General features: G+C 34.8%; 2 protein-coding genes across 7 annotated transcripts; one reads left to right on the forward strand and one right to left on the reverse strand.

Moving 5' to 3' along the window:
* Positions 1-286: 286 nt before the first annotated feature.
* Positions 287-27,406, forward strand: LOC105219527 (uncharacterized). Of its 6 annotated transcripts, XR_008470092.1 has the most exons (5): positions 412-1,866; positions 18,381-18,409; positions 20,369-20,911; positions 20,978-26,435; positions 26,546-26,684. XR_008470092.1 is itself a non-coding variant. In XM_011195727.2 (3 exons), the coding sequence occupies exons 1-3, from the start codon at positions 305-307 to the stop codon at positions 26,821-26,823; spliced, it is 405 nt and encodes a 134-aa protein (XP_011194029.2). In that variant the 5' UTR covers positions 287-304; the 3' UTR covers positions 26,824-27,406. The 6 variants fall into 6 exon arrangements, 5 of the variants coding, with proteins under 5 accessions (XP_011194029.2, XP_028900969.2, XP_011194032.2 ...); XM_011195727.2 differs by lacking the exons at positions 412-1,866; positions 20,369-20,911; positions 20,978-26,435 and adding an exon at positions 287-402 and having other exon boundaries at positions 26,546-27,406; XM_011195730.3 differs by lacking the exons at positions 20,369-20,911; positions 20,978-26,435 and having other exon boundaries at positions 1,688-1,862; positions 26,546-27,406.
* LOC128919982 (uncharacterized) lies at positions 14,711-17,248 on the reverse strand. The gene is made up of 2 exons (XM_054225997.1): positions 16,154-17,248; positions 14,711-16,083 (listed from the first exon to the last, which is right to left on the reverse strand). Exon 2 carries the CDS (start codon positions 15,552-15,554, stop codon positions 15,129-15,131), a length of 426 nt encoding a protein of 141 aa, XP_054081972.1. The 5' UTR covers positions 15,555-16,083; positions 16,154-17,248; the 3' UTR covers positions 14,711-15,128.
* Positions 27,407-27,586: the final 180 nt, after the last annotated feature.

Here is a 27,586-nt window from a genome sequence, read left to right on the forward strand (position 1 = left end):
TGCTACATCGAACATTTACGTACCAGATTTTAGTATGATACTCTTTCAACATGAAATTCGTTAACCAGAAACAACCTTGTAGGGTTGTACATACATGTCATTACAAAGTTCAGATCTATCTAAGTTTAATTTGTTCCAATGTTTTGTTTCAACCATTCGTAGAACGTAATTAGCAATATAGTTTAACAGGTACCAATACTTTTGGTAAACAATTATCTTACTCTTTGAGACTGTTTATTCTGATAGTGAGAGATCGATACAAATCTAATGCTAGACTCACTAAATTTAGTGAAAGTGAATATTCATGATGAACGTATTTAGCCAACACACTGTTGAAACATGGCAGTTCTCTTTTAGTGTTGTCTTTGGGCTCATTTGGAGCAAATCGCATCCATTCAAACGGTACGTGCATATTTTTAAAATATTTATATTATGAATATTGTTACATTTTTTTAAAGCCTTAATAGATTAATTTTTAGTTAACCACAACTGCAATCATTAAAAGAAATACAAGTTGAAAAAGAATACCAAATTTAGTTGCAGCAAACTAAGCTGAACAAAAACACAAAAAAGTTGCCCTAATGCATGCAACCTTGTTGATATTTCTCTTTCTTCATCGGAAGAGCGCAGACTACGCCAATTATTTTTTCTATGCATGTATTAGTTTTTGCATATATTTATATACTGAACCTGTAGAGATAGGGAAACTAATCACCATATCTGTAATTGATGTACTTCTTCTGAAGTATGAGTGTGTAAGTGTGGTATATATCGTAATAAAACTTACTAAGAGTTTATTAATCAAGCGTGAACAAATAGTCTAACGTATCGGATTCTTCTAATTTATTAAATCTGATGGTTCATCGAATAGATGTTTACTTCTACGTTAGCTACTTTGAAACAAAAGTCAAAAAAAGTAATTGGGCTATATTAAACGATAGTATTTCCCTGCAGGGTATAAATGCCTCTGCGCATTTACATACATATATTAATACAAGTATGCGTCGTGCATGTTTTGTGTACAGTAGTTTTCCGAAATAACGAACACATTAATTGTCAGGCCTCTTCGCTATATCGAATTTTTCGGTAATTCGAGTACTCACTTAGAGGTATTTTTATCAATAAAAATGAGTTATATATCCGTAAATTGCAGTTTAATAAATTGTTTATTAATTATTTGTTAAAAAATGAAAAACTATAACAAAACAATTCAAATCCAATAAATTCTTCCAAAATGGACCAATTCTGACACTCATACTTCTATTTGGTGCTGATCAATAATTTTAAGCAACATTTTTTCATTCAAATTTTTTATTTTAATTATTTTTTTATTTCAACATTTTTTAATTTGCACATTTCTTTTGAATTTTTCCAGTTTTATTTTTAATTCTTGTTCGACCGTATTTGATTTTTTCGTCTTTCTTCATATGTCTTCTTCATGTTGTTCGTTAAACTGAGTACTTACAAATTCTCGATGTTCGTTATTTACGGTACTCAATGTAAAAAATTTGCTTGTTCGTTATAAGCGGTTATCGTTAAAACGAATATTCGTTATTTCGGAAAACTACTGTACTCATATTTTGAGAGGGTTTTCGGATTGCTAGCTAGTAAGTCTACGTAGTGTTGACAATGAGCGGGAGGTTCGCTTGCGAAGTGTGGCGATAGCATAAAAGTGAGCTTTGGATTGGCGGTATAGATGTAATGGTCAATAGGCTAGCTGGGTAGTTGGACTCTGTAGGCTCGCTCGTATAGTACATTAAATATTCGTTCGCTTATCAATGAATTTTACTTTCGTTTTTTGTTTCTGTTAGTTGCTAGCCAACGGGCGTTTTCAATGCATGAATATCTTTAATATATTCACAGTGAGTAAGTACGCTTAGTTTGACACGAGTGATTTATCATTTGGGTTTTTGTAAAAAATTATCTAAAAATTCCAAAGTTTGTTATTGAAGTGGTTATGTCATTCACTACGCCCAATACCATAAAAAAGCACATTGTGTGTTGTAAACATTCGGATTTATAATTTTCTGCTTACGTAGAAATGTGTATAAAGAGTGTATAGATAAACGTAAATGACTTACAAATATAAGTATTCACTACAATATAGTGAGAAACTATGGACATATGCACATACTAGCATTTGAGCACAATATTGGGTATTGATTTAACTAGTGTTTATCTATTTGCTTTGTTTCTTTCTATTGAATTTGTTAACCTTAATCAATACATACGCATATATGTATATATGTACATATATATGAAATCATAGACATGGGTGAATATCATACTTTGAATACTACTACAAGTAAATTATATTATGAGTACAACTATTTTGCAATGTTTACTATTCTTTGGGAACGAATATTCGATAGGAAAAAATAAGTTTGTAAATACAGCCATGTTCAAAATAATTGGAGTAATCATAGCAGCTAAATGAAATTAAAAATTGTATCATAAGTATGTTAAACACGCAATACAAGTATAACGGCACATCTAGCGATATTCTGTGTTTGTGACGTTATCCATTTATAATTGCCAACACGCTTCAGCTGTTCAATAACAGAAGTGTATTAAATATAATTTAATACAATCGAATGTGTATATTCTATCCGAGTAGGCCATCTCGTGGTGAAAAAGTGTTTCTGCATGTAGGTTGAACTTACCCTGAACTTAAAATATAACCTAGTAGAAAATAAGCATAAACATAGTAGATGACATTCGAAATTGTGTTGCCATGTGTGTACAGTGTGCTGTGTCATGAGACAAATCAACCCCAACCCTGTTAAGTTAATATCTTTGCATGGCATAAAAGCGTTCATCTATTCTTTTGACGACAATATGACAACCGGTTTATGTCTGTACAAGTGGGCGTTTTGCGGAGTCTACTCTGAAGAACAGAGAACGAGAGTGATGCGTTCTCCGGCTGTTAATACCAAATATTTCGAATCGGTTGCCGGCCTCTCGTGCATTCGAACACTGCTTTTATTTTAAACCTCGCTGTATATATATGTATGTACATATTTAACTACGTAAAAATGGTTATGGTCATAGTCCGATGTTTTGTGGCTTTGTTTTCAATATATTGTTTACGTCGTCCAAGTCACTGCCTCTTACATTTATATACTATGTATACCAAGTGTGTAAACACTTTCTCGTATATATGATGTAAATATATATACACGTATATAGTATATATAAGCGTGAACTTATGAAATTCTCTTAATGAAATTACATTTTATATTGTACAAATATATTTTGATATGTGTTTTACTATTTTTAATACGCTTTTATGTATTACCTACTACAATTGTTTTTTGGTATTAATATATGTTTGTCTGACGCTCTGTGCGTCTAAAAACCTATCTTAACGAATTCAAAGTCGCAGAAAATAAAACATTGTGGTCAGACGAAAACTTGTTTGGCGTCGATAACTACACACATACATACATATGTATATCAATAAAATTAATTAATATGGATGAAAGTTTGCCTATTGGCAACTTTATTTACTTTATGTGACTGGCGTTGAACCGTTTAGCCGGTTATAGCTGAATCGATGAGAACGCGCCACTCCTCTCTTTCCTTCGCAGTTCGGCGCCACTTGGAGATTCCAAAGGTAACCAGGTCACTGTCCACCTCGTCCCTCCAACGGAGTGGAGGCCTTCCCCTTCCTCGGCTTCCTCCGGTGGGTACTGCATCGAACACTTTCAGAGCTGGAGTGTTTTCGTCCATTCGGACAACATGACCTAGCCAGCGTAGCCGCTGTTTTTTTTATTCGCTGAACTATGTCAATGTCGTTGTATAACTCATACAGCTCATCGTTCCATCGTTTGCGGTATTAGCCGTTGGCAATGTTCTGAGGACCATAAATCTTGCGAAAAATGTTCCTCTTGAAAACTCCTAGTGTCGTCTCATCTGATGTTGACATCGTGCAAGCTTCTGCACCATAAAGCAGGACGGAAATGATAAGCGACTTGTAGAGTTTGATTTTGGTTCGCCGAGAGAGGACTTTACTTTTCAATTGCCTACTCAGTCCAAAGTAGCAGAATACCAAATTTGCGAGAATACCAAATTCAGACATCGCGGCGTAAAGGCAGCTCCTTTTCGTGCTGTCGAAAGCAGCTTTAAAATCGACAAAAAGGTGTGTCGATGCTCTTTTCACGGGTCTTCTCCAAGATTTGGCGCATGGTGAATATCTGGTCAGTTGTGGATTTTCCAGGTCTAAAGCCACACTGATAAGGTCCAATCAGTTTGTTGACGGTGGGCTTTAATCTTTCACACAGTACGCTCGATAGATCCTTATAGGCGATATTTAGGAGGCTTATCCCGCGGTAATTGGCACAGATTGTGGGATCTCCCTTTTTATGTATTGGGCAGAGCACACTGAGATTCCAATCGCCAAGCATGCTTTCTTCCGTATTTGAATAGCTCGGCCGGTAATCTATCGGCCTCGCCGCTTTGTTGTTCTTCAGGCGGGTGATTGCTTTTCGAATTTCTTCATGGTCGGGTAATGGAAAATCTGTTCCATCGTCATCGATTGGGGACTCGGGTTCGCCATCTCCTGGGGTTGTACTTTCACTGCCATTTTTTTCAATGACAATGTCTATATTATTGTTTTCTGTATTAACAATTTCGTCGATTAACAAAAAGTCGTCCGAAAACTGATCTTGCTGATTTTCATTTAAAAGCTTTATTGAAGCTGAAAACGTTGATATGGGAATAACGTCCTCAGCATCAAAGTTAACACTCACACTTTTTTGAAAACAGTTTTTAATTGTTTCCATAAATACGTTGTCCTATAAAGACTTAATAAAATATACATCGTTCAAAATGCTAAATGTTTTTGAAAGTTTTTTATTGAAATGTCTTTTACTCTTGTCAAAAGATGTGTGATAATATTACATCTGTAGCGACATATAAAATTCTGTATAATGCCCTGATCGAGGGGCTGACAACGGGTGTTAGCAGTAGAAGTAGTGGGTTGTAAAATATTGAAATTTTACTTTAGTAAAAAAAGTGTCCGCGTCCGGTCATGAGGGTGTCCGGTTGCTAAAGTGGAAGTTATTCTGAAAATGCATCTTAAAAAACTCGTAAAACAAGGTTCCTAAATTTTTGGATCCTTTGTTGATTTATTTTAAAAAGGATTTATTTATTACGTCGAGGTTCGTATTTTCTTTTAATATTTATTTTTGAAGTATATGTCTTTATTATGAGTTTGTATGTTTTCATTTTATTGTATTTGTGGTTAATTTAGCTTTTATTCCTTCCATTAGAGCTCTTTCATACTGGTCAATTCCTGTTGCGCCAATTCTTAGTTTATAGGAGAGAGAGCGACGAAGAGAGGATAATCGCGCAGAGTCTGCTGTGTTCGGCAACACGCTTTCTATTCTTAGTCGTAACAGTTCGCTGCTACGTAACGGTGTTGCATTTGCGAACATTTTAAAATTAATGTATCCCTTTCCGGCCTATAGCAAATCTACTTAATAAAATTTGTTTCTCTTTTAGGTCCTATTACTTTGGCCATTGTAGATAATGACCAATACGTTTGTTTTTTGAAATTTTCAGTTTATCCTTTATTTCTAGGATACGCACAATTGATGCGTTTCGGTCTGATTTCAAATAAAAAAATGTGCAAAACATAACTCGAAATGTTCTTTAATTCAATTTTATTTTTATTATATTTATTATTTCTGTATGATATTTCATAAAACAATTTTGTCTTTTATTTAAACATAAATAAATTTGACATTTGGAACAAAATGTGCGTGTCCGAGATCTACAACCAACAAGCCTACAGCATCTTGCGGATGACAAATCATGCTCAATTGGCCAGTGGTTGAACCGATCAAGCCTCTTATCGTTGCATGGCTGGGAAGATGGACGATATCTTTTCGCAAAACCTTGAGTTTCTTCTTCCTCGGTGTCGGATTCATACTCAGCATGTGTCCTTTTCTCAATAGCAATCAGTTGTTCAGCTAAAGCTAATTTAAAACTTAGCAGGTCATGAGAATCTCGAGATTTCGAGTTTATTTTGCTATGATCTCTATATTGTAGCCAAGCGTTACAGCAAACAAGATCAATGAAGTGTATGAAAACTTTCAAATTCCATTTCCGCGTCTTGAAAAATGAGCGATATGTCTCCATTAACTGATATTAATATCCACGCCTCCCATCGATTTGTTGTATTCTCTTACTATCCTTGGGGCTGGAACTTCAACATACTTTTTTTCTTTTTTTTTTTTCCCAGCGTTTAACATTGGAAACCGGTCCACAACCATATGCTGATGATGCCAGGATTACCGCTTTAGAATCTTTCCACTGCACCACGACAATATTGTCTTCGCTGACAAAATTCTTCCATATCGCCCCTTTTCATTTGTTTTTCATTGGTGAGGTGGATATTTTCTATTATGTTTCTCATTATTGTTCCAGTGGCATTATTACCACGACTTAAAAGCGTCTGAAGTAGCGGTATTATCGTAAAGTAGCGATCAAAAAAAACTTTTGAACCTTCTGGCAGTGTTTCAACCAAACGCAAAACTAAGGCTGGTCCTAGACCCAAGTTCGTATTCGAAAGTGGTGCCGTCTTTCCTTGATAGATTTCAAAATTAAGCACCAGATCTTCAGATGTTGTTAAGACTTCATCCCACTCCTCTTGGTTTGTTAGGGAGACTTTGTCGAACAGGACAACAGCCTGTGAATGGGATCATTTGTTCGTCTATAGAATAATTATCGCCTGGCTTTCTGGGAAGGCTTCGACAAGCTGATCTAATAACTTCAATCAAAGGTTTTATTTTCCAAAAGACATTGGATTGTTTCTCTTCTTCTGTTACTTCATTGGCGTCCACCACATGGAGACACATTCGCAAAAGAAGGAAACGATCGCGACTCATTGTATCAGCTACAATAGGAAGTCTTGTTTTTTTTCAGTACATGCGCAATCTTGGGAAACGTATGTAACCCATTGCAACAATTATACCAAAGAAATTCTTTATTTCTCCGATTGTAGCCGCCAGTGGTATTCCTTTCGTAAGCATATGGTACCTGTTTGTGTACTCCACTACTCTTTTTAAAAAATCGTCATTGAAATAAGCAGAGAAATAATGTTTAGGAGACTCCAAAGTTACGTTAATTTCCGCAGATTGAGAAGCACTCTCTTCCAATTGTATAACAAAAGGTCTTTTCCTCCAAATATCACGGCGATTGGCGTTTTCAGTGACATTTTGTGGTGATCGTTTAAAGTTTCATCTCCCACAGAAGGTAGCTCCCAAGTCGCATCCACAAGCTCGTCATCGCTACTAAAATCCTCTAAATCCGACTCCAATAGTGCACTAAGTATTTTGTCTTCAGTGAATTGCTCTAAATGAAAAAAAATATCATATTCATATTTCGTTAAATAAGTCCTGACCAGCACAATTGTATCACTTGAAACAAAACAGTCTAAAAAACACTTGAAGTTACAAAATAAATACTGAATGCCACTTTTCAATTAAAACTTGTTCTGTTTTGATTGAGATTACACATTTTTGATAATGATTTTAACTTTTTAAACAAGTCAAATAATTTATCACACTTATTCGTCCGACTCATTTTTACAAATGATTGAAATGCAATATTAAAATAGCGAAATTCACCAAAATTAACGGACTCCGAAAACGGTCCGTTATGTTTTTATTAGACAAACAGCTCACACAATTGTGCTATTCAGGTCTCATTTTAATAGGGCAGATATTGAACGAGATAATAAAATTTACACGGTCGGAAAGGGGTATACAATATTTTTGAAAATTTGCATTTTATAATTAATTTTTTGTATGTAATTTGCAAATACATATAGAAATATGTATAATATATGTAATTAAAATATGTTAGAAAATAGAGAATAATGATAAAAATTAGTTAATGAAATATATTTTTGTTTGGAAACGATGGGAACAAGAAATTGAGAAAATAATACGAAAGAGAATGACGAGAACACGTCACGTCTGCCTGTGTGGGGTTTATTTTTATTGTTATATTATTGTAATCATCTCTTTGTTATATTGAATAGTGTTTCTATGTTTGTGTTAAATTGTGCACATTTTCCCTTGTTATGTCGGAGGTTGATATATTTGTTAGATATTTTGCAATTGTTTATTTTATGCTGGGCAGAAAACATTCGATGCGGTTCGTTACAGTGGTTATATCGATTTAGAAATTTCCCAAATGCCGTGTCGCGACCCGGTACCGGGCCATCAAAAAAAATATCGGGTCGCAACATTCCCGCCTTGTTTTCGAAATAATACCTACTATCGATCGATCGATGCATCGTAATATTCGTAAGCGGATGATAGGCGCGCGCGCGCCCGTACGTGTCACTCACCGCTGATGACTGACCTGAAGTTGAAACAAAAGAGCGAGGCGAAAGCTCAGCCAAAGAACTTAAAGATATAAAGATGGTCCAAATTGAAGTCGTAAGCCATCTGAAATTATGCCATTATTTTTCCTTACAAATCGATGAAAGTACAGACATTTCCGATAATGCCAATCTGATATGTTTTGTAATGTCTTAAAAAGGCTTATTGAATTAAAAGAAGAAGTTAAAGTTTTTTTGGAGCAAGATCCCCCAACAGCTAGAGATGTAATATTTGAATTCAAGGACAGATTTCGTGATGTTAGCTGGTTGGTAAAAGTGGCTTACTCGTACATATCTGATATTTTTGAATTTTTAAATAATCTAAACATGGCATTGCAAGGTAACAATGTAACAATATTTAAAGTGCAAGACAAAGTGGAAGCTGCAAGAAAAAAGCTTATAGTGTGGTTGCAACGCGCGGAGACAGGGAACTTTAAATCATTTAGTAATTATGTGAAATACAAAAAGAGTATAACATTACTGCATTGCCACAAGACATCTTAACTCAATTTAAAGAACATTTATTAGAGCTGAAGATGAATTTTCAAGAATATTTTCCTCCAATCGATGACAACAAAGCTTGGATAAGAAACCCATTTACATTCAAGTTAGATTCTGAAACAAATTTTCCAGATTCAGATGTTGATTCGTTGATTGAACTGTCAACTGATACAGCATTCAAGGATACATTTGATACAAGACCATTGATTGAGTTTTGGTTATCTTGTCGTCAAAAATACACAATACTAGCTCATTAATCAATGACTTTTGTGACCACTTTCAAATCTGAAGCTGGATTTTCAACACTAGTTTACCTTAAAAATAAATATCGAAACAGACTGGAAGTGGAACCCGATCTCAGAATAAAACTTTCAGCAATTTCAGCAAACTTGAACTCTATAATTAACAAGTAAGGAAAGGCTAAGTTCGGGTGCCGAACATTTTATACACTCGCAATTTATTGATGTAATTTTCTAGAGATAACACAATTCGACCCATATATTCGGCATAAAGTTCAATAGAATAACGAAAATCATCATAAATAGTATATGGTAATTGGACTGAGGTAATTCCTACGGTCACTTAATTTTATATTACTAATAATTAGGTATATGGGATCTGGGGGAAGTTATGACCCTATTTTAACCATTTTTGGTACAGAGACAAGCTGGTATAAGAAACAAATTCAGAGGGAATGAATTACATTAAAATATCTGAGAGATTTTCCTATATTCTCGGTAAAAAATTACCGTTAGGCACTGAGTTCTTCATGTTCTATATCAGGGGCCTTGAAAAGTCAACTGATGTCACAGCTCAAATACAATATTTGTGTAAAGTTTTATTCCGTTATCTTCATTTGTTCCATTGTTTGTTCATTTGTTTGTTTCATTTGAAATTCAAAATTGAGTTACGAGTATATGGAAAGGAGGCGTAGTTGTGAACCGATTTTGCCCATATTCCACCACCACCACCTTCCACCTTCTTATGGTGCTCAGAAATACGTCTTCCAAGTTTCATTAAGATATCTCAATTTTTACTCAAGTTACAGCTTGCACGGATGGACAGACAGACATCCGGATTTGAACTTTACTCGTCACCCTGATCACTTTGGTATATATAAGCTTATATCTAACTCGTTTAGTTTTATGACTTACCGTTATGTGGACAAAACTATAAAACTCTCTTAGAAACTTTTGTTGTGAGAGTATTAAAAGAAAACATTTTACTAGTTCTTTTTAGCCGGGTTTTTTGCTAGAAACATTAACAATTACAATTTCTTCGGAGATTATATTATTACCTTAAGCAGTAATCCATGTAAAATTTCGCGAAGATACCACGTCAAATGCAAAAATTTTCCATACAAGCCATTGATTCCTATCGTTCGGTTTGTATGGCAGCTATATGCTATAGTGAACCGATCTGAACAATTTTTTCGGAGATTAAATTATTTCTATGAACAATAACTCATACCAAATTTCGTGAAGATATGTAGTAAAATGCGGAAGTTTTCCATACAAGCCATTGATTCCGATCGTTCAGTTTGTATGGCAGCTATATGCTATAGTGAAGCGATCTGAACAATTTTTTCGGAGAATAAATTATTTCTGTGAAAAATAACTCACACCAAATTTCGTGAAGATATGTAGTAAAAGGCAGAGGTTTTCCATACAAGCCCTTGATTCCGATCGTTCAGTTTGTATGGCAGCTATATGATAGAGTGGTCCGATATCGGCAGTTCCGACAAATGAGCAGCTTCTTGAAGAGAAAATAATATCTGCAAAATTTCAAAACGATATCTTAAAAACTGAAGGACTAGTTCGTATATATACAGACAGGCGGACATGGCTAAATCGACTCAGTTCAACATACTGATCATTTATATATATACTTTATAGGGCCTCCGACGCTTCCTTCTGGGTGTTACAAACTTCGTCACAAACTTAATATACCCTGTTCAGGGTATAAAAAGGTACGGAAGAGCTGCACTCAAATTGGTATACAAAATTTTAAATGGGTGTGGCTCCGCCCACTTATGAGTCATAAACCATATTTCCGAAACTACTCAACCAATTTCAATGAAATTCGGTTTGTGATATTATCCTTGCATCCCAATGATATGTTGTGAAAATATGCCAAATCGGTTCACAACCACGCCTACTTCCTATATACCAGAACGTTTAAGTCGATCTGAATTATCCACTTTACACTATATAAAGTAAGCACTAGTGCATATATAATGCATTTATAGTGTGGCATCGCTCTTCTAAAAACCATCGAAATGGGACCATAAGTTTCAGTTCCTCTAATTTTTTTACCAAAAATATATACTTACCTATATTTTCAGATATTTTGAAGAAATTTTATAAGTCAACTACACGAAATGTTTACTACAACTACTAGATAGTTGGTAATTCAATATACTGAAGTAGATGTAAAAGGCATTTCCATCCAACGCTTTCCAAATGTTTTTTTGATTTTCGCTTTCTTGCAATAAGTTGCAAAGAGTTCCCCTAACGGTTGTTTGTAAGCCCTCAAACTAAACGAGTTAGATATAGGTTTATACATACCAAAATCATCAGGGTGACGAGTAGAGTTGAAATCTGCCCGTCTGTCTGTCCGTGAAAGCTGTAACTTGGATAAAAATTGAGATATCATAAGAAGGTTGCTTTCGTAAATGGGCGTAAACGTTCCACTGCCACGCCCACAAAATAACGGAACCGCATATTCGGATGCAATTTTTTGGGGAAAGTGGGTGTGGTCCCGCCACCCAAATAGGTTTTTTATATAAACCCAACTTTCTGCAATCACTTCTCTTAGGTACCTCATTACAAACCATGAAAATACAAATCGGATAATAACCACGCCTACCTCCCATACAAAGTATATGTTGAAAATTACTAAAAGTGCGTTAAATTACTAACGAAAACCGCTAGAAACACTAAATTTCATAGAAGAAATGGCAGAACGGATCTACATTCAAATCTTTTTAAATAATGGTAAATGGGTTTGACTTCGCTCACTTTTGAGTCAAAAACCACATCTCTAGAACTGCTCGCCCGATTTCAATTCTATGAAATTCCGTGCATAACATTTAATTTTTAATTCAAATTATTGGAAATCATTAACATATTGTCATAATAGTTTTATCGGTCATCGCGAACCACAGCTACTTCCTATGTAATACAATTTAGAATTCCATAAGATTCGTTCACTCACACTCACTATACATCAGGAACCAATGAAGTTAGTGGAATAAAACTTTACAAAAATTCCGTATTTGAGCTATGGCATCACTAGTGGAAAAATTGTCAAAAACGGACTGTAACTTTTCCAGGTCGCGGATATCGAATATGAAGCTCAGTGCCTAAGAGTAATTTTTCACAGAAAATCGGTAAATCTCTCAAATATTTTAATATTGGTGTTAGATCATCCGTGGAGAACTAATGGGGGATAGCAAAAATGTCAGCTATACCCAAACTTTTTGAAGCTATTTATTACCACTGACCAAATTACTTTCTCGATTTCTCCTTTAATTTCATTTTCTCAGTATGGATGTTGTAAAGGGAAATCTACAGCAACAAACTTGCTTGAATTCGTAAACCATGTGTCAATGGGTTTTAGAGACAATAAGAATGCCGATGTTATTTATGCAGACTTTAGTAAAGCATTTGATAGAGTAAACCACTCAATCCATTTGCAAAAATTGGATTATCTTGGTTTTCAACCAAGACTTCTTAATTGGGTATCTTCATTAATAATAGAAAACAACAAGTTATATTTAATAATATTTTACGGTCCCTTCAGGCGTTCCACAAGGTAGTCATCTCGGTCCGATTCTGTTCTTATAGTTTATTAATACCTTCCGTATTTAAGTTTTCAAACATTTTATTATATGCGGATGATGTAAAACTTTTTAAATCATATACTTCTTATAACGAAAGAACTGAGTTACAATGGGACTTTAATAATTTAGGTACTTGGTGTCACAAAAATGATATGTCACTGAATCTCAAAAATGTAAAACGATGTACTTTTCCCGTAGATCTGTTGATCCTTCTCCCTATGTAATAAATAACTTCAGTTCATAGCAAGTATTTAGCTGATCCGTATATTACTAAAATTCTTTTTACAACATTGGTAAGGCCTATATTGGAGTATGGTTCTGTGGTATGGAATCCTAGTTACCATATTTATAAGCTAGAGTCCGTTCAAAAACAATTTTTACTTTTTGCTTTAGGTCACTTACATTGGGATTCAAGATTGAATCTTCCTCCGTATACTAGTCGTTTAAAACTTAAAAATCTACCTACACTCACTAGTCGTAGGGAAATGCTAGGCATAATATTTCTAGTAAAACTTCTGAATGGTCCAGTTTGTAGCTCTTTCTTTTTGTCTGATATCAAGTTTTAATTTTCATTCCAGTACATATGAGCTGTCTGATTCGATCTTTAGGATCAAAAAAATTGTTTTGCCTTCGCTTAATAAGTAACATAAAAAAAATGTTAACCTTTTGTTTTTGTAAATTTTAAATCTTAGCTGTTGAAATTTTTATTTCTGTAAGTGAACATTTAATTTAGCAACCACAATTACCACCGTTATTTTGTGATAGCTTCGTCAACCGCTGCGGCAACGAAAGACGATACTTTCCACACATTTGTGGTGAAAATGTTGGCCATATTTCCATAATTATATCCTTTAATTCATTTAAACATCGAGGCATTCTCTCGGTAACCTTACCTTTTAAACATGCCCATACATTTTCAATGGGGAAAGGCAGAGGTTTGTGGGGGCCATTCCAGCAACCTCACGTTACTATTTGCAAGGTATTGTCGAACAATTTTGGCCTTATGGATAGGAGCGTTGACCTGTTGAAGGATAAAATCCTCGCAAATTAATCGCCTGCCTTCAGGTTGATGACTTGTATGTATGTTATTGGTGTTCAACCGTTTAGCTGGTTATAGCCGAATCGATGAGAGCGCGCCACTCTTATCTTTCCTTCGCAGTTCGGCGCCAGTTGGAGATTCCAAGTGTAACCAGGTCGCTCTCCACCTGGTCCCTCCAACGGAGTGGAGGCCTTCCCCTTCCTCGGCTTCCTCCGGTGGGTACTGCATCGAACACTTTCAGGGCTGGAGTGTTTTCGTCCATTCTGACAACATGACCTAGCCAGCGTAGCCGCTGTCTTTTTATTCGCTGAACTATGTCAATGTCGTCGTATAACTTGTACAGCTCATCGTTCCATCGTCTGCGGTATTCGCCGTTGCCAATGTTCTGAGGACCATAAATCATGCGCAAAATTTTCCTTTCGAAAACTCCTAGTGTCGTCTCATCTGATGTTGACATCGTCCAAGCTTCTGCACCATGAAGCAGGACGGGAATGATAAGCGACTTGTAGAGTTTGATTTTGGTTCGTCGAGAGAGGACTTTACTGTTCAATTGCCTACTCAGTCCAAAGTAGCACCTGTTGGCAAGAATGATTCTGCGCTGGATTTCGAGCTGACATTGTTGGTGTTGTTAATACTAGTTCCCAGGTATACGAAATTATCTACAAGTTATGACTGTCAACAGTGACGTGGGAGCCAAGACGGGAGTGCGCCGACTGTTTGCTTGATGACAGGAGATATTTCGTCTTGTCCTCATTCACTTCTAGACCCATTCGCTTCGCCTCCTTATCCATGCGGGAAAAAGCAGAACAAACGGCGCGGTTGTTGCTTCCGATGATATCAATATCATCGGCGTACGCCAGGAGCTGTACACTCTTGTAGAAGATTGTACCTTCTCTATTTAGCTCTGCAGCTCGTATTATTTTTTCCAACATCAAGTTAAAGAAGTCGCACGATAGTGAGTCACCTTGTCTGAAATCTCGTTTGGTATCGAACGGCTCGGAGAGGTCCTTCCCAATCATGACGGAGCTTTTGGTGTTGCTCAACGTCAACTTACACAGCCGTATTAGTTTTGCGGGGATACCAAATTCAGACATCGCGGCATAAAGGCAGCTCCTTTTCGTGCTGTCGAAAGCAGCTTTAAAATCGACAAAAAGGTGGTGTGTGTCGATCCTATTTTCACTGGTCTTCTCCAAGATTTGGCGCATGGTGAATATCTTGTCCATTGTGGATTTTTCAAGTCTAAAGTCACACTGATAAGGTCCAATCAGTTTGTTGACGGTGGGCTTAAGTTTTTCACACAGTACGCTCGATAGAACCTTATAGGCGATATTTAGGAGGCTTATCCCACGTTAATTGGCACAGTTTGTGGGATCTCCCTTTTTATGGATTGGGCAGAGCACACTGAGATTCCAATCGTCAGGCATGCTTTCTTCCGACCATATTTTGCAAAGAAGCTGATGCATGCACCTTATCAGTTCTTCGCCGCCGTATTTGAATAGTTCGGCCGGTAATTTATCGGCCCCTGCCGCTTTATTGTTCTTCAGGCGGGTAATTGCTATTCGAATTTGTTCATGGTCGGGTAATGGTATTCCATCGTCATCGATTGGGGAATCGGGTTCGCCATCTCCTGGTGTTGTACATTCATTGCCATTCAGCAGGTCGGAGAAGTGTTCCCTCCATAATCCCAGTACGCCCTGGACATCGGATACCAGATTACCATCTTGATCTCTACATGAGGTTGCTCCGGTCTTGAAACCTTCGTTAAGTCGCTTCATTTTTTCGTAAAATTTTCGAGCATTATGATGACTTACTTTATTAAGTTAAGATGCGCTTGAGCGTTAACTTGACTTCAAGTACAACTATTTTGCCTACTCCTTCTGCAGAAATGCAGCCCCATACCATGGGACCCATAATGTCTTCTTTAGGGGTAGGTTTTACACACTTGAATGTCAATGCTTCGCCTTGTTTACGCCACAAAAATCCATTGGCCATCACTGTACTCCATCCTTATCATTGATTCGTCCTTCCAAAGAATTTTTGACCAAAATTATTTGGTTTTAAGATAATTCATAATTTCATAATTCCGTAATCAACACGTTTTGATGCAATTTTATGTCTTCCTGTGGAAATCTTAAGAGCAATTCTATTCTCAATAATGATAATTTTTATGATTTTATGGACTGCTGAAGGAGATTTGTTGAAAGTTTTTGCTATTGAGCGTAAAGTTACATCTTTTTTATGTAAATTAACAATTGAAATGCGTTCTGAAGTACTTAAACGTTGTTTTTTCCCCATATTTATTAACTGTAATGAAATATTTACGAAAACAGGATATGATATAAAAAAATGATTTAAAAAAAATTATTTTACTTACGAGGAAAAATTTGTATATCTTCAGTAGATGCTATTTCATTCAATATTTCGAATAAATAAATAAAAACTTCACTTCGAATGATTTTACACAATATGAATTGACAAACTGTTGCTTGTTCACTTATTTATGATCCATTATACAGAGGTAGTTAAAATTATTTACACATCGGACTTTTTTTTACATGTTTCACACAAAAAGCTTTCGCTTATTGTTGTTATTGTCGCAGGGTAACAACGCCGAAATTATCGACATTTGGTCTAATTTAACAGTTAACTTAGCGCCCAAATGTGTTGAATCAATTCGAACCATAAAATAGGCTGTTATTGATGCCAAAGAGGATGTAACCAATTATGAATTTATCGCCTTAGAATAGTAACTTAGACTAAACATTAAAATTAAAAAAATTATCATTAAAAAATTACAGGATAATCCATTTCAAGTTGTGTGTAAATACTTTCGACTACTGCGAGTCTTCAGTTCATTTGCGTATTTCCCCGCCATATTTCTAGCTATTTTAGCCAAACAGACTTCATTCGCTCAGGAATGTTACAACAACATAACATTTTGTTACCCTGCGACAACAACAACAGCAAGCGAAAGCTTTTTGTGTGAAACATCTAAAAATCGTTCGATGTGTAAACAATTTTGACTACCTCTGTATATTATTTATGAACCACACTCAAATGAATCTAAGTGACAAAATTCAAAATACCTTAGCTAGTTTGAATTTAAAGTAACTGTAAATCAAATAGTTACCGACATTGTGGCGACTTTGTACAATGTTACTTATCGCACAATACACCTGGTCGGTTTGTCACTTAGTATAGGGGAAGTTATGACCCGATTTTAACCATTTTGGTACAGAGACACCCTATTTGAGGAAAATTATTCCCTCTGAATAATATTAAAATATCTGAGAGGTTTACCGATATTTGAGGCACACTTAGTAATACACTTAGGCACTGAGTTCTTCACGTTCCATATCATGGACATTGAAAAGTTATAGTTTGATTTCGACAACTTTTCCACAAGTGATATCTCAGCTCAAATACAGTATTTGTATACAGTTTTATATCGCTATCTTTATTGGTTCCTAATGTACATATATATTATAAAGTGAAGGAATCAGATTGAATTCAAAACTGTGTTATATGGGAAGTAGCCGTGGTTGTGAACCGATTTCGCCGATTTTTCATCCGTGTCATCAGGATGTCAAGAAAATACTATATACCCATTTTCAATTAGCTGCTTCCTTCTGTAATTTCTGAAAAATTTAGTATTTCTAGTTTTTTCTTTAGTGAGTTAACGCACTTTCAGTAATTTTCAACATAACCTTTGTATGGGAGGTGGGCGTGGTTTTGTATCCGATTTAACCAATTTGCATGGTTTGTAATGGGGTACGTAAGGGAAAACTGCAAAAAGTTTGTTTTATATAGCTTTAATGATTAGCGATTTATATACAAAAATCCATTTTGGGGGCGGGGCCACGCCCATTTATTTCCGAATATGCACTTTCCTAGTGCGATCCTTTGTACCAAATTTGACTTACATAACTTTATATACGGCTTAGTTATGGCACTTTACATGTTTTCGGATTCCGCCATTTTGTGGCCGTGGCAGTGGTCCGATTTCGCCCATTTATGAAAGGTACCTTCTTATGGTGCCAAGGAACAGCTTGCAAGGACGGACAGACGATCGGACAGTCAGACATCCGGATTTCATATCTACTCGTCACCCTGATGACTTTATATTTTTCGGGCTTACAAATAACCATTATGTGAACAAAACTATAATACTCTCTTTAACAACTTTGTTGCGAGAGTGTAAAAACGGAAGATGAGATGACATTTAAAATTAAGTTATATGCGTATTTCGATTTCACCAATTACCAAATTGCAACAGAAATATATCAGGATAATGTCACGCACAAAAGTTAGCATTGGCACACTCACATTCCAAAAAAAATTTTAATCGCATAGGTGGCTTCGTAGCGTGAATCTCTGCTGCGAACTTTAATTTGTAACTTGGTTATATCACTTTATAGACTTACACTTAACGGTATTTTGTGAACATGGCAACTGTCCGCTTTTGCCCTTCTTTAATACCAACCTTATAGCTCTTAATATCATACAAATAAATAATAACATTTTTAAAATACATATATTATTTTTTCGCAAAATTTATTTATATTCCTTTCTCATTAATATTATTAAAATTTATTTTTCAGACCACTCATTTTTAATATGACAGGGACGCGTGAGTATTTCTTCAGTTATTTAAATTAAGATTAATTATATAATTAAATACATGAAAAGTGACTTAAGTAAAACCATATTTTTATATAAAGTCCAGAAATGTGCGTTTTTATGTATGACATTACTGTATTTATTATTAGCTTTCACATCTTACCGATATTAATTTAAGAGGGAAAGTTGGTATAAAAGGTGGAAACAACAAGGGCATTTTTAATTTTTTTAATATATGCATACAATCATATATTCCATTTAAGCAATAATATATAAATAATGCCGGTATTCTAATTGTCACGATTGTCTCATGTCTCTATTTCTCACAATTGTGAATTAGCGACCCTTTTACATTGTAGAAACCTACAAGTAGATAATCTAAAATACATATAAAGAAATTGCGACACGAATGCAATAGAATGAAGGTAAACGCAAGATACTTCGCAAGGATTTATGTCGATAAATACTACTAAATCGACACTTGGCGCGGGTTGTAGTGCAGATTTTGGTACTATGAACAACAACAACTCAAGGCAATGGACACTTCGCGCGGGTTGCATGGTACTAAAAAAGACCCAAAACTACAATGTCGAGTTGCCGTGTTATACTACAATATTTATTACTTTTAGTAAATTATTAGTAATTTTTTTGTTTGTCGATATTAGTCGGAATTAAATCTGGGTCCGTTTGCCTAACTGTCTATATGGGTCGGAATATAATCTGTGTCTGTGGTTTTGTCTTTTTTTTTTTTGAATTTTATTTTTATTTACTTTTAGTAAATTATTAGTAATTTTTTTGTTTGTCGATATTAGTCGGAATTAAATCTGGGTCCGTTTGCCTAACTGTCTATATGGGTCGGAGTATAATCTGTGTCTGTGGTTTTGTCTTTTTTTTTAATTTTTGTTAATAATTCAATGTAATTTTCATTTGATTTGATATTTTGAAAAGACGACTTTTTTTGTTAGAATTAGTTTGTACGCTTATTATTGTTTTTTTGTGCTTTTAAACCGTTTCGGGTACTAGGTTTAGAACACTTTTCTCCACCACTATTCTTTTGATAGGGTTTTTTAGTTAAGATTTGGCTGTGGGTGACTTTTGTATATATTGTTATTGCAAAAATATTATTGTAGATTGTTTAGATCGTTATTTCTTGAACCATATATACACTAAAAAAATTGGTAACGCGCCTATATTGCAACCTCAGAGGTGGTGAGGAAGAGCAATACATACGCAATTAATTATTGTTACGAATGAAATTTTTCATTAAAATATTTCCATAAACGTACTGCAATTATTTAAAACTCTGTGTCGAAATACGTAGTAAATAGAACAGGTGATCTCAGCTGTGAAAAATTTCCCGTTATCCAGCTGATTCTTTTGCTACTTGTAGGTATATACAATACCCTTTTAGTCAGGATGTATCATTTTGGTATTCTGACTGATACAGTCTCAAAAATGTTCACTAAATAGTGTGGGGAAAAGAAAAGAAAATGTTGATAGTTGGCATTTTATTTTAGCTGATTTGAGATGAGTGCATGTTCACAATGGTAATTTATGAATTGGTTACAGTCAATTATTATTTTTTAAACCAAATTTCAGCAAAAAATTTTCTTGTAAATAATTGGATAATACAATTATTGAAAAATAATACTGAAATAGTTTGTAATAAATGCGTAATATATGTATGTATTTTTTCTGAATCAACTGTTAAGAAAATATGAAAAATTTGAACAACCCAACCAAAGGTGAGTAATAGCCTAGACAGACGACAGCGTTAATTTGCATTAGCGGCGTTGATTTGCTTTAACTCGCGCATTTATCCATTTCAAAGCAAATTCCGATTTTTGCTATTCTGAATACTAATTGATACAAAGAAGGAGAAAAAAACGTAAACAATGATTTATGTTTCTATTTTGCCAATTAAATTATTTGCAAATTTATTAACAATAACTAATTTTAATGTTTTCAGATGGTAGAAAGCAAACAGCGAGCAGTTTCAAAAACAAAAACGACAACCAGCGACGAAAATGAGCTAATACATTTGTTTACTTTGTTTAATGAATAGGCAAATTTCTCAATCAGCTGTCTAAATGCACAAAATTTGTCATCTGTCACTGCTATAATTTAAAAAAAATACAAATTTCATTATTTCAAGATTATTATATATTTTGGATTTTGGATTGTACATATATTTACATACACATACATATTTGTACTTTGGAAATCGAAAGACTTTCCTAAACGTATTTTCTGCATATAAAAAGGGATTTTCCTTGTTAGGCAAAATAGCCAGATTGCACCTATGAGTGTTGCAAAAGATAAGATTATTTAGTTGAATTCGTGCAGGAGAGTATGCGAATACCTCATTAAAAATTCTATCCTCGCTTGCTGAGTGCTACCAAGTTTTGTTTTACACATTTTAGAACCATTTTACAAAGGACAAATTACTGTCAAAATAATAAAAATTGTTATACACAAATTTGAAATTGAAAATGGCAGGCGAAAATAAATCGTAAGTATTTTTGGATACAATTTTTGTTTTTATAAAAAACTTTAATAAAAATTAAATTTGTTGCAGAAAACGTAAGACATGGACGGTGGTAGAATCCATGGGGCTACTAAAATGCTACTTAGTTCAAGTAGTTGAAGAATACGCTCCAAACAAATTAGCAAGCAGCCGAAAAGTGACGATATTACTCATGTACCAAATATAAATATACAACTTTTTTCTAGGTGGTACAATTTTTCTTCCACCAGTATTTGTTTTGGGCTCAATGCTATTGTATATTTCTCGGAAAGTAAAATGTTAAAATAAATTTGTAAAGTCAATAAAATAAATATATGCGTCCATAAATACACATCCCTAAATATATACCACAGAACGCCGCAATCTCATGTGCGATTTGAATTCATTCTCGCCATAGCCTTCAATGACTTCGCAAAAGTTTTGGCATTTATTGGTTTCCTCCCTATCCGATTCCTCAGAGCTTTATTGATGATTCCAAACTGGAGCTAGATGATATTTCCCAAGAATGATAGAAGACAAGTTTACAGTGAGCTTTTTTGGGTTTTAATTTCCTGTTGAGTGACGCTTTCACGACCCCCACGCGAGCAAAACAAAAAACGAAAGAAAAACTGACAAATTGCACGGTAGTACAAAACAATAAAACCAAAACAAAGAGCTGAAGTCAAGGCTAGTGCTTAATTATTATTTAAAATTCTAAGTGAGAAATGTATTAACTTGAAAAAGACAGTAGTACAAAAAAGTCGTATATAAAGATTTTTTTTTCACTTTTCCAACTAACAAAAATGTTGGCAAAATGGCGAACTTTTTGTAACAAAACATATAATTTTAATTATAAATATGTATTATTATATTGGATCATTTTATAGATGACGATTTTAAGAATCACGTTCATTGTGATATTTTATCTGTACATTATTCAATTTGGTTCACTATGTTTTACTTTTCCGTTTTCCATTTGACAATTCTTCTGTTGCCTATTCCCATTCGGGGGTCGTGAACGCGTCACTATGTCGTAATCTTCTCTTCTATCATTCTTGAGTATACCAGCACTTCCAATCATAAGCTCCTCTTCATTTTGTAAATACTGAGAAACCCGCACAATAATTTATTGGTATAAACACAATGCATTACATTTGTTTAAAAAAATTAAAATACACAATATTTTCCATTTTCGTTTTTAACATAAAATGATTCGATTTTTTCGAACTTTGAAAATTAAATTGTTTTGTTAGCGAACTGTCAAAGAGTTCAGTGAGACCAATTATAGACAATTCGATTTCATAATATAAATATTAATATATATTAGGCCAATTGCATCATTCATTATTGTACTCTTGTTTTTCTGTAAGCTGGTTTAAAACACATAACAAATTAGAGACTGATATTGCTAAACTAGAGATGAGACAAACGCGCCAGAATACCAAAAAGTCATTATAGAAGTCTCTATTAGAGACTTGAGACTGCTCGCAGAATACCGGTATAAATCTTATTATTTATTAAGGGAATTTTTGATTTTTGACAGACTTTGAACAAAAAACTCTGCTTTTTGAGAAATTTTCGTCATATATTGGCTCTTATTATTTATTAAAGAAAAATTTTAATTTTTGACAGACTTTGAACAAAAAAAACTCTTGTTTTTGTCAAATTTTCGTCACTCTAACCAGAGAATGTCAATTATAGAGAAGGTTCATGGTTTCGAAGGGGTACTCGTTTCTATAAGCGTGTTTCACCACATGTAGCTATAAGCGTGTTTCACCGCAGCTTAACATTAGAGGGCTCAAAAATAACAGATTTGAGCGTTTTCATGTTTAAATGAGAAAAATTGTGTTAATTTAAATGTTAGTAAATGTACGTTTACAGATTCGCTTATATACAATGCGCAAACGACTTGTATACACTTATATATGTATGAAATTTACAGATATTTTGTTTATATTTGATATTAAAGGACATGCACACATATGTAATAAATGTCTACCCATTATTTATTCCATAAAAACCTTTGAAATATAAAATAAACTAAAAATATTATATATGTAAAATAATATTAATAATAATTACTATGTATATATTTAATTACTTTGGTCATAAATAATTTCTATAATATCTCAAAATCATAAACGTCCGCGCATTTGTAATTATGTGTGCATGTAAACAAATATCAAAGAATCATTCTAATTGTATGTAAAAATGTGCACTCATGGCTTCATGTAAAATCTTCGTTGCCACGGTCAACCAATGGCCGAAGCCTATGATTTTTTGTTTTCATTTCAAAACGTTGTAATGATTGTGGAGCGTACGCAGGCAAAAAGGCCCAGATGCTTAACATATCATGTCTTTAAGTTTTATGCCTTGGTTCTTACAAAAATTAATAGTACTCATTTCAAATATGACTCAATGTGTTGGTAGGCATTAAAATGCATTTAATTATGTAGATAACCAATTAATACTTCAATATTTGTCAACGCATATTAAGCGCAATTATTTTTACGGCGGGATCACTTGAAACGGCTCTGTAAAGCTCGATGTGTCGAAAAATTGATGGCCGCCTGCGCGACGCTACATTGCGTTGTTGGTAGAAAATCGGCTTGCCGTAAATATGTATGAGCATGCAAACATATCGACATAAATTTTTGCGAGCCACAGAATTTTTGCTGAAAAATATTTTAAATCGACTCAAGGGCAATGTTGCCACTTTTCTCCCTAGGTTTTTGCGGCGTTGCAACTTTTCCTTCTGAGGGAACATTAAAAAAATCTTCAATTTATGATTTTTGTCATCGTCGCGAAAAAGCGTTTGTTGGCATGGCATGCGCGGGGAGATGTATATGGCTCTGCTTTTATGAATGAAGCAACTTTGCCAAGTGAATGTGCGCCTGCGTTCGTGAATGAAAATGTTTTTGTTGCGTTTACTACAATATTTGGCTATGTCGATTGGTTACCATATTGACTTGTGATGCTACTCATGCGTTTGAGGTGCTTGTTGTTTTTGTGGTGGTTGACAAACTTACGTACACGCATATGAAAATGTAAGTTTGTGTGTTTGTTCAGTGACATGCAAACATATGTATGTAGATATATGCATACAGAGCAATGCGTGCACATGTGACATGACCTTCACTGAAAAGTGATAATGATACTATTCGAATTTTTGAAGACATATTTACATATCCTGCTGAATGACAGTGAGAGTACAACACCAGGAGATGGCGAACCCGATCCCCCAATCGATGACGATGGAACAGATGTTCCATTACCCGATCATGAAGAAATTCGAATAGCAATTACCCGCTTGAAGAACAACAAAGCAGCGGGGGCCGATAGATTACCGGCAGAACTATTCAAATACGGCGGCGAAGAACTGATAAGGTGCATGCATCAGCTTCTTTGCAGAATATGGTCGGAAGAAAGCATGCCTGACGATTGGAATCTCAGTGTGCTCTGCCCAATCCATAAAAAGGGAGATCCCACAATCTGCGCCAATTACCGTGGGATCAGCCTCCTAAATATCGCATACAAGGTTCTATCGAGCGTACTGTGTGAAAGACTAAAGCCCACCGTCAACAAACTGATTGGACCTTATCAGTGTGGCTTTAGACCTGGAAAATCGACAACTGACCAGATATTCACCATGCGCCAAATCTTTGAGAAGACCCGTGAAAAGAGGATCGACACACCCCACATTTTTGTCGATTTTAAAGCTGCTTTCGACAGCACGAAAAGGAGTTGCCTTTACGCCGCGATGTCTGAATTTGGTATCCCCGCAAAACTAATACGGCTGTGTAAATTGACGTTGAGCTTATGATATTGATATCATCGGAAGCAACAACCGCGCCGTTTGTTCTGCTTTTTCCCGCATGGATAATGAGGCGAAGCGAATGGGTCTGGAGGTGAATGAGGACAAGACGAAATATCTCCTGTCATCAAACAAACAGTCGGCGTATTCGCGTCTTGGCTCCCACGTCACTGTTGACAGTCATAACTTGTAGATAATTTCGTATACCTGGGAACCAGCATCAACAACACGAACAATGTCAGCCTCGAAATCCAGCGCAGAATAACTCTTGCCAACAGGTGCTACTTTGGACTGAGTAGGCAATTGAACAGTTAAGTCCTCTCTCGACGAACCAAAATCAAGCTCTACAAGTCGCTTATCATTCCCGTCCTGCTTTACGGTGCAGAAGCTTGGTCAACATCAGATGAGACGACACTAGGAGTTTTCGAGAGGAAAATTTTGCGCAAGATTTATGGTCCTCAGAACATTGGCAACGGCGAATACCGCAGACGATGGAACGATGAGCTGTACGAGTTATACGACGACATTGACATAGTTCAGCGAATAAAAAGACAGCGGCTACGCTGGCTAGGTCATGTTGTCCGAATGGACGAAAACACTCCAGCCCTGAAAGTGTTCGATGTAGTACCCGCCGGAGGAAGCCGAGGAAGGGGAAGGCCTTCACTCCGTTGGAGGGACCAGGTGGAGAGCGACCTGGTTACACTTGGGATCTCCAACTGGCGCTGAACTGCGAAGGAGAGAGAGAGGTGGCGCACTATCGTCGATTCGGCTATAACCGGCTAAACGGTTGCAACGCCAATCACATACATACACACGTAAATGCTTATGTATATAGACATATATATGTATACAAGTTTAGAGTTATGAAATATGTAGTTTATTTTGGTATTGTACGAAATGTATTTAGTATAAAAATATAAACATATTTTTTATGGAAGTATGTACATACACATGTATATTATTATAAAACATATATTTTTTCTACAAATATGTCTCTGAATTCGCATAATTCATTTGACATTTTTTCAATTGTGGATGCATTTATAAATATCTGCAAAACGAATTTCATATCAATTGTATATTGTATAAAATTCATTTATGAATTTCATATCATTTGTATATAGTAAGCATATAAATGCATCAACATATAAACAAAAAGCCTAACATGCGTCTATAATAGAAATGTAAACTTCTGAGCATATTTTTCAATTAATACTCAGTTCTGTTACGAGTCACTGTTAATATTTCTCCTTCCAAGTTGGCCGTGGTGATAGCTTATAGCATTTTGATAGGTTTTGACAATTCACACGCTTGTCCGCAATTGAACCTTCTCTATATTATACGTTCTCTGCAACTTTAGAGAAATCGTGTCCACCGACTTAAAAATTAGTTCTGAGATAAAGAAATTTGATGAAAATATTATTGGAATTATGATATACATATATGTGTATTAGACTAATCAACTAACCGAATTAACAGGGTAGGGAATTATTCGAATAATAATAATCGGTTTTCGGGTTATTCGAATAATTTTAAGAGCCATAATGTGTATAATTCATAGGTAGATATGGAAATTAAAGTTTATTATGTTCTATATTAAAAGTAAGTTATCTTTCAACTAACAATTGTAAGGTTAATGTAACAGAGCCTCTTACAGTGTCAACACTTCAATAAGTCTTAGGGAACTATGGATATCACGCTAAAATGAAATTTGCAGTAAGAATATATAATAAATATTAAAACAATATACTAAACTGTTATACATTATTATTAAACTAATATTAATAAAATATATTTTGATAACGACTATGTATACATCTCTACAGCTCAAGACCCAAAATGGAGTTTGGAGCGTCGTCAATCATCTGGTCACTTGGTTTGGCGTAAGGAGTCTCCTAGTTCTAAAGTGCGTTTTCGTTTTGATGTTGAAGTATTGGAATTTGAGAAACAGCCCCACGAAGATATTGAATATAGAAAAAGCGGTTATTCGGGTAGTACTATTACTTCAACTATAGCATTTTGTGTAACTTGCGTTGCGGCGGTGGCTGTCAGTGTTTTCTTGCCATGGTATCTTATGGACAAGGCGCTATCAAGTGGTTCATAGTTGTGCTTTTATTTTATATGGAGTACAGAATTTTATACATAATTTATTCCTAAATGTCAGCCGGAAAAATCGTTTTACGCGGGGAGAGGGAACAGTTCCTCATCTTGTTCGTTTAAACGTAGTTATATTATAATTACTTATATTTTTGTAACAAGATTATCTTCTATGTTCTTTATAAATATATACATATTAACAGTAAATTTGTATAAAATATTAGAATTAGAGACTTCATATAAAAAGGTCTAGTCTAATAAAGCTTATGTACTTCAAAAAGTAAATTTTCAAAAAATGGCATATTCAAGAATTTCGCGCAAATTGATTAATATGAATTTACGCTTAAATATTTATAAGTCATACATTGTATTTATTATTGTAAAAAGATAAGTGCCTTAAATCAATTAAGAAATTTTTAATAAGCATTATTAGAGTTTATTGTAATTATAAAACTCGTGAGATTAATCTGTGATCTTGAAAGCATCGCCCAATATCTATTTTCACTGATGTTATAGACTTATTAAATGTTGGTATATCAAGTATATGGTTTTTAATGAATAAACAACTTTAGTTATTGTACACAGCTTAATCTAATTATTTTTTTTTCAAACAACGTCTTTTGACATATACAGGAACAGGTAGTAATTACTTGGTGGCAGTTCCGGACAATAAGGTGTATTCAAAAGAAGCTTCCAAGCTAACTCACGGATCTTCTGTCGAGTCACTATCGATATGAGTTGCCTGACTTTGTCCTAATGGAATACAAGCC

The sequence above is a fragment of the Zeugodacus cucurbitae genome, chromosome 2 (genome assembly GCF_028554725.1).
Source record: "Zeugodacus cucurbitae isolate PBARC_wt_2022May chromosome 2, idZeuCucr1.2, whole genome shotgun sequence".
In the NCBI taxonomy this organism is placed as follows: Eukaryota; Metazoa; Arthropoda; class Insecta; order Diptera; family Tephritidae; genus Zeugodacus; species Zeugodacus cucurbitae.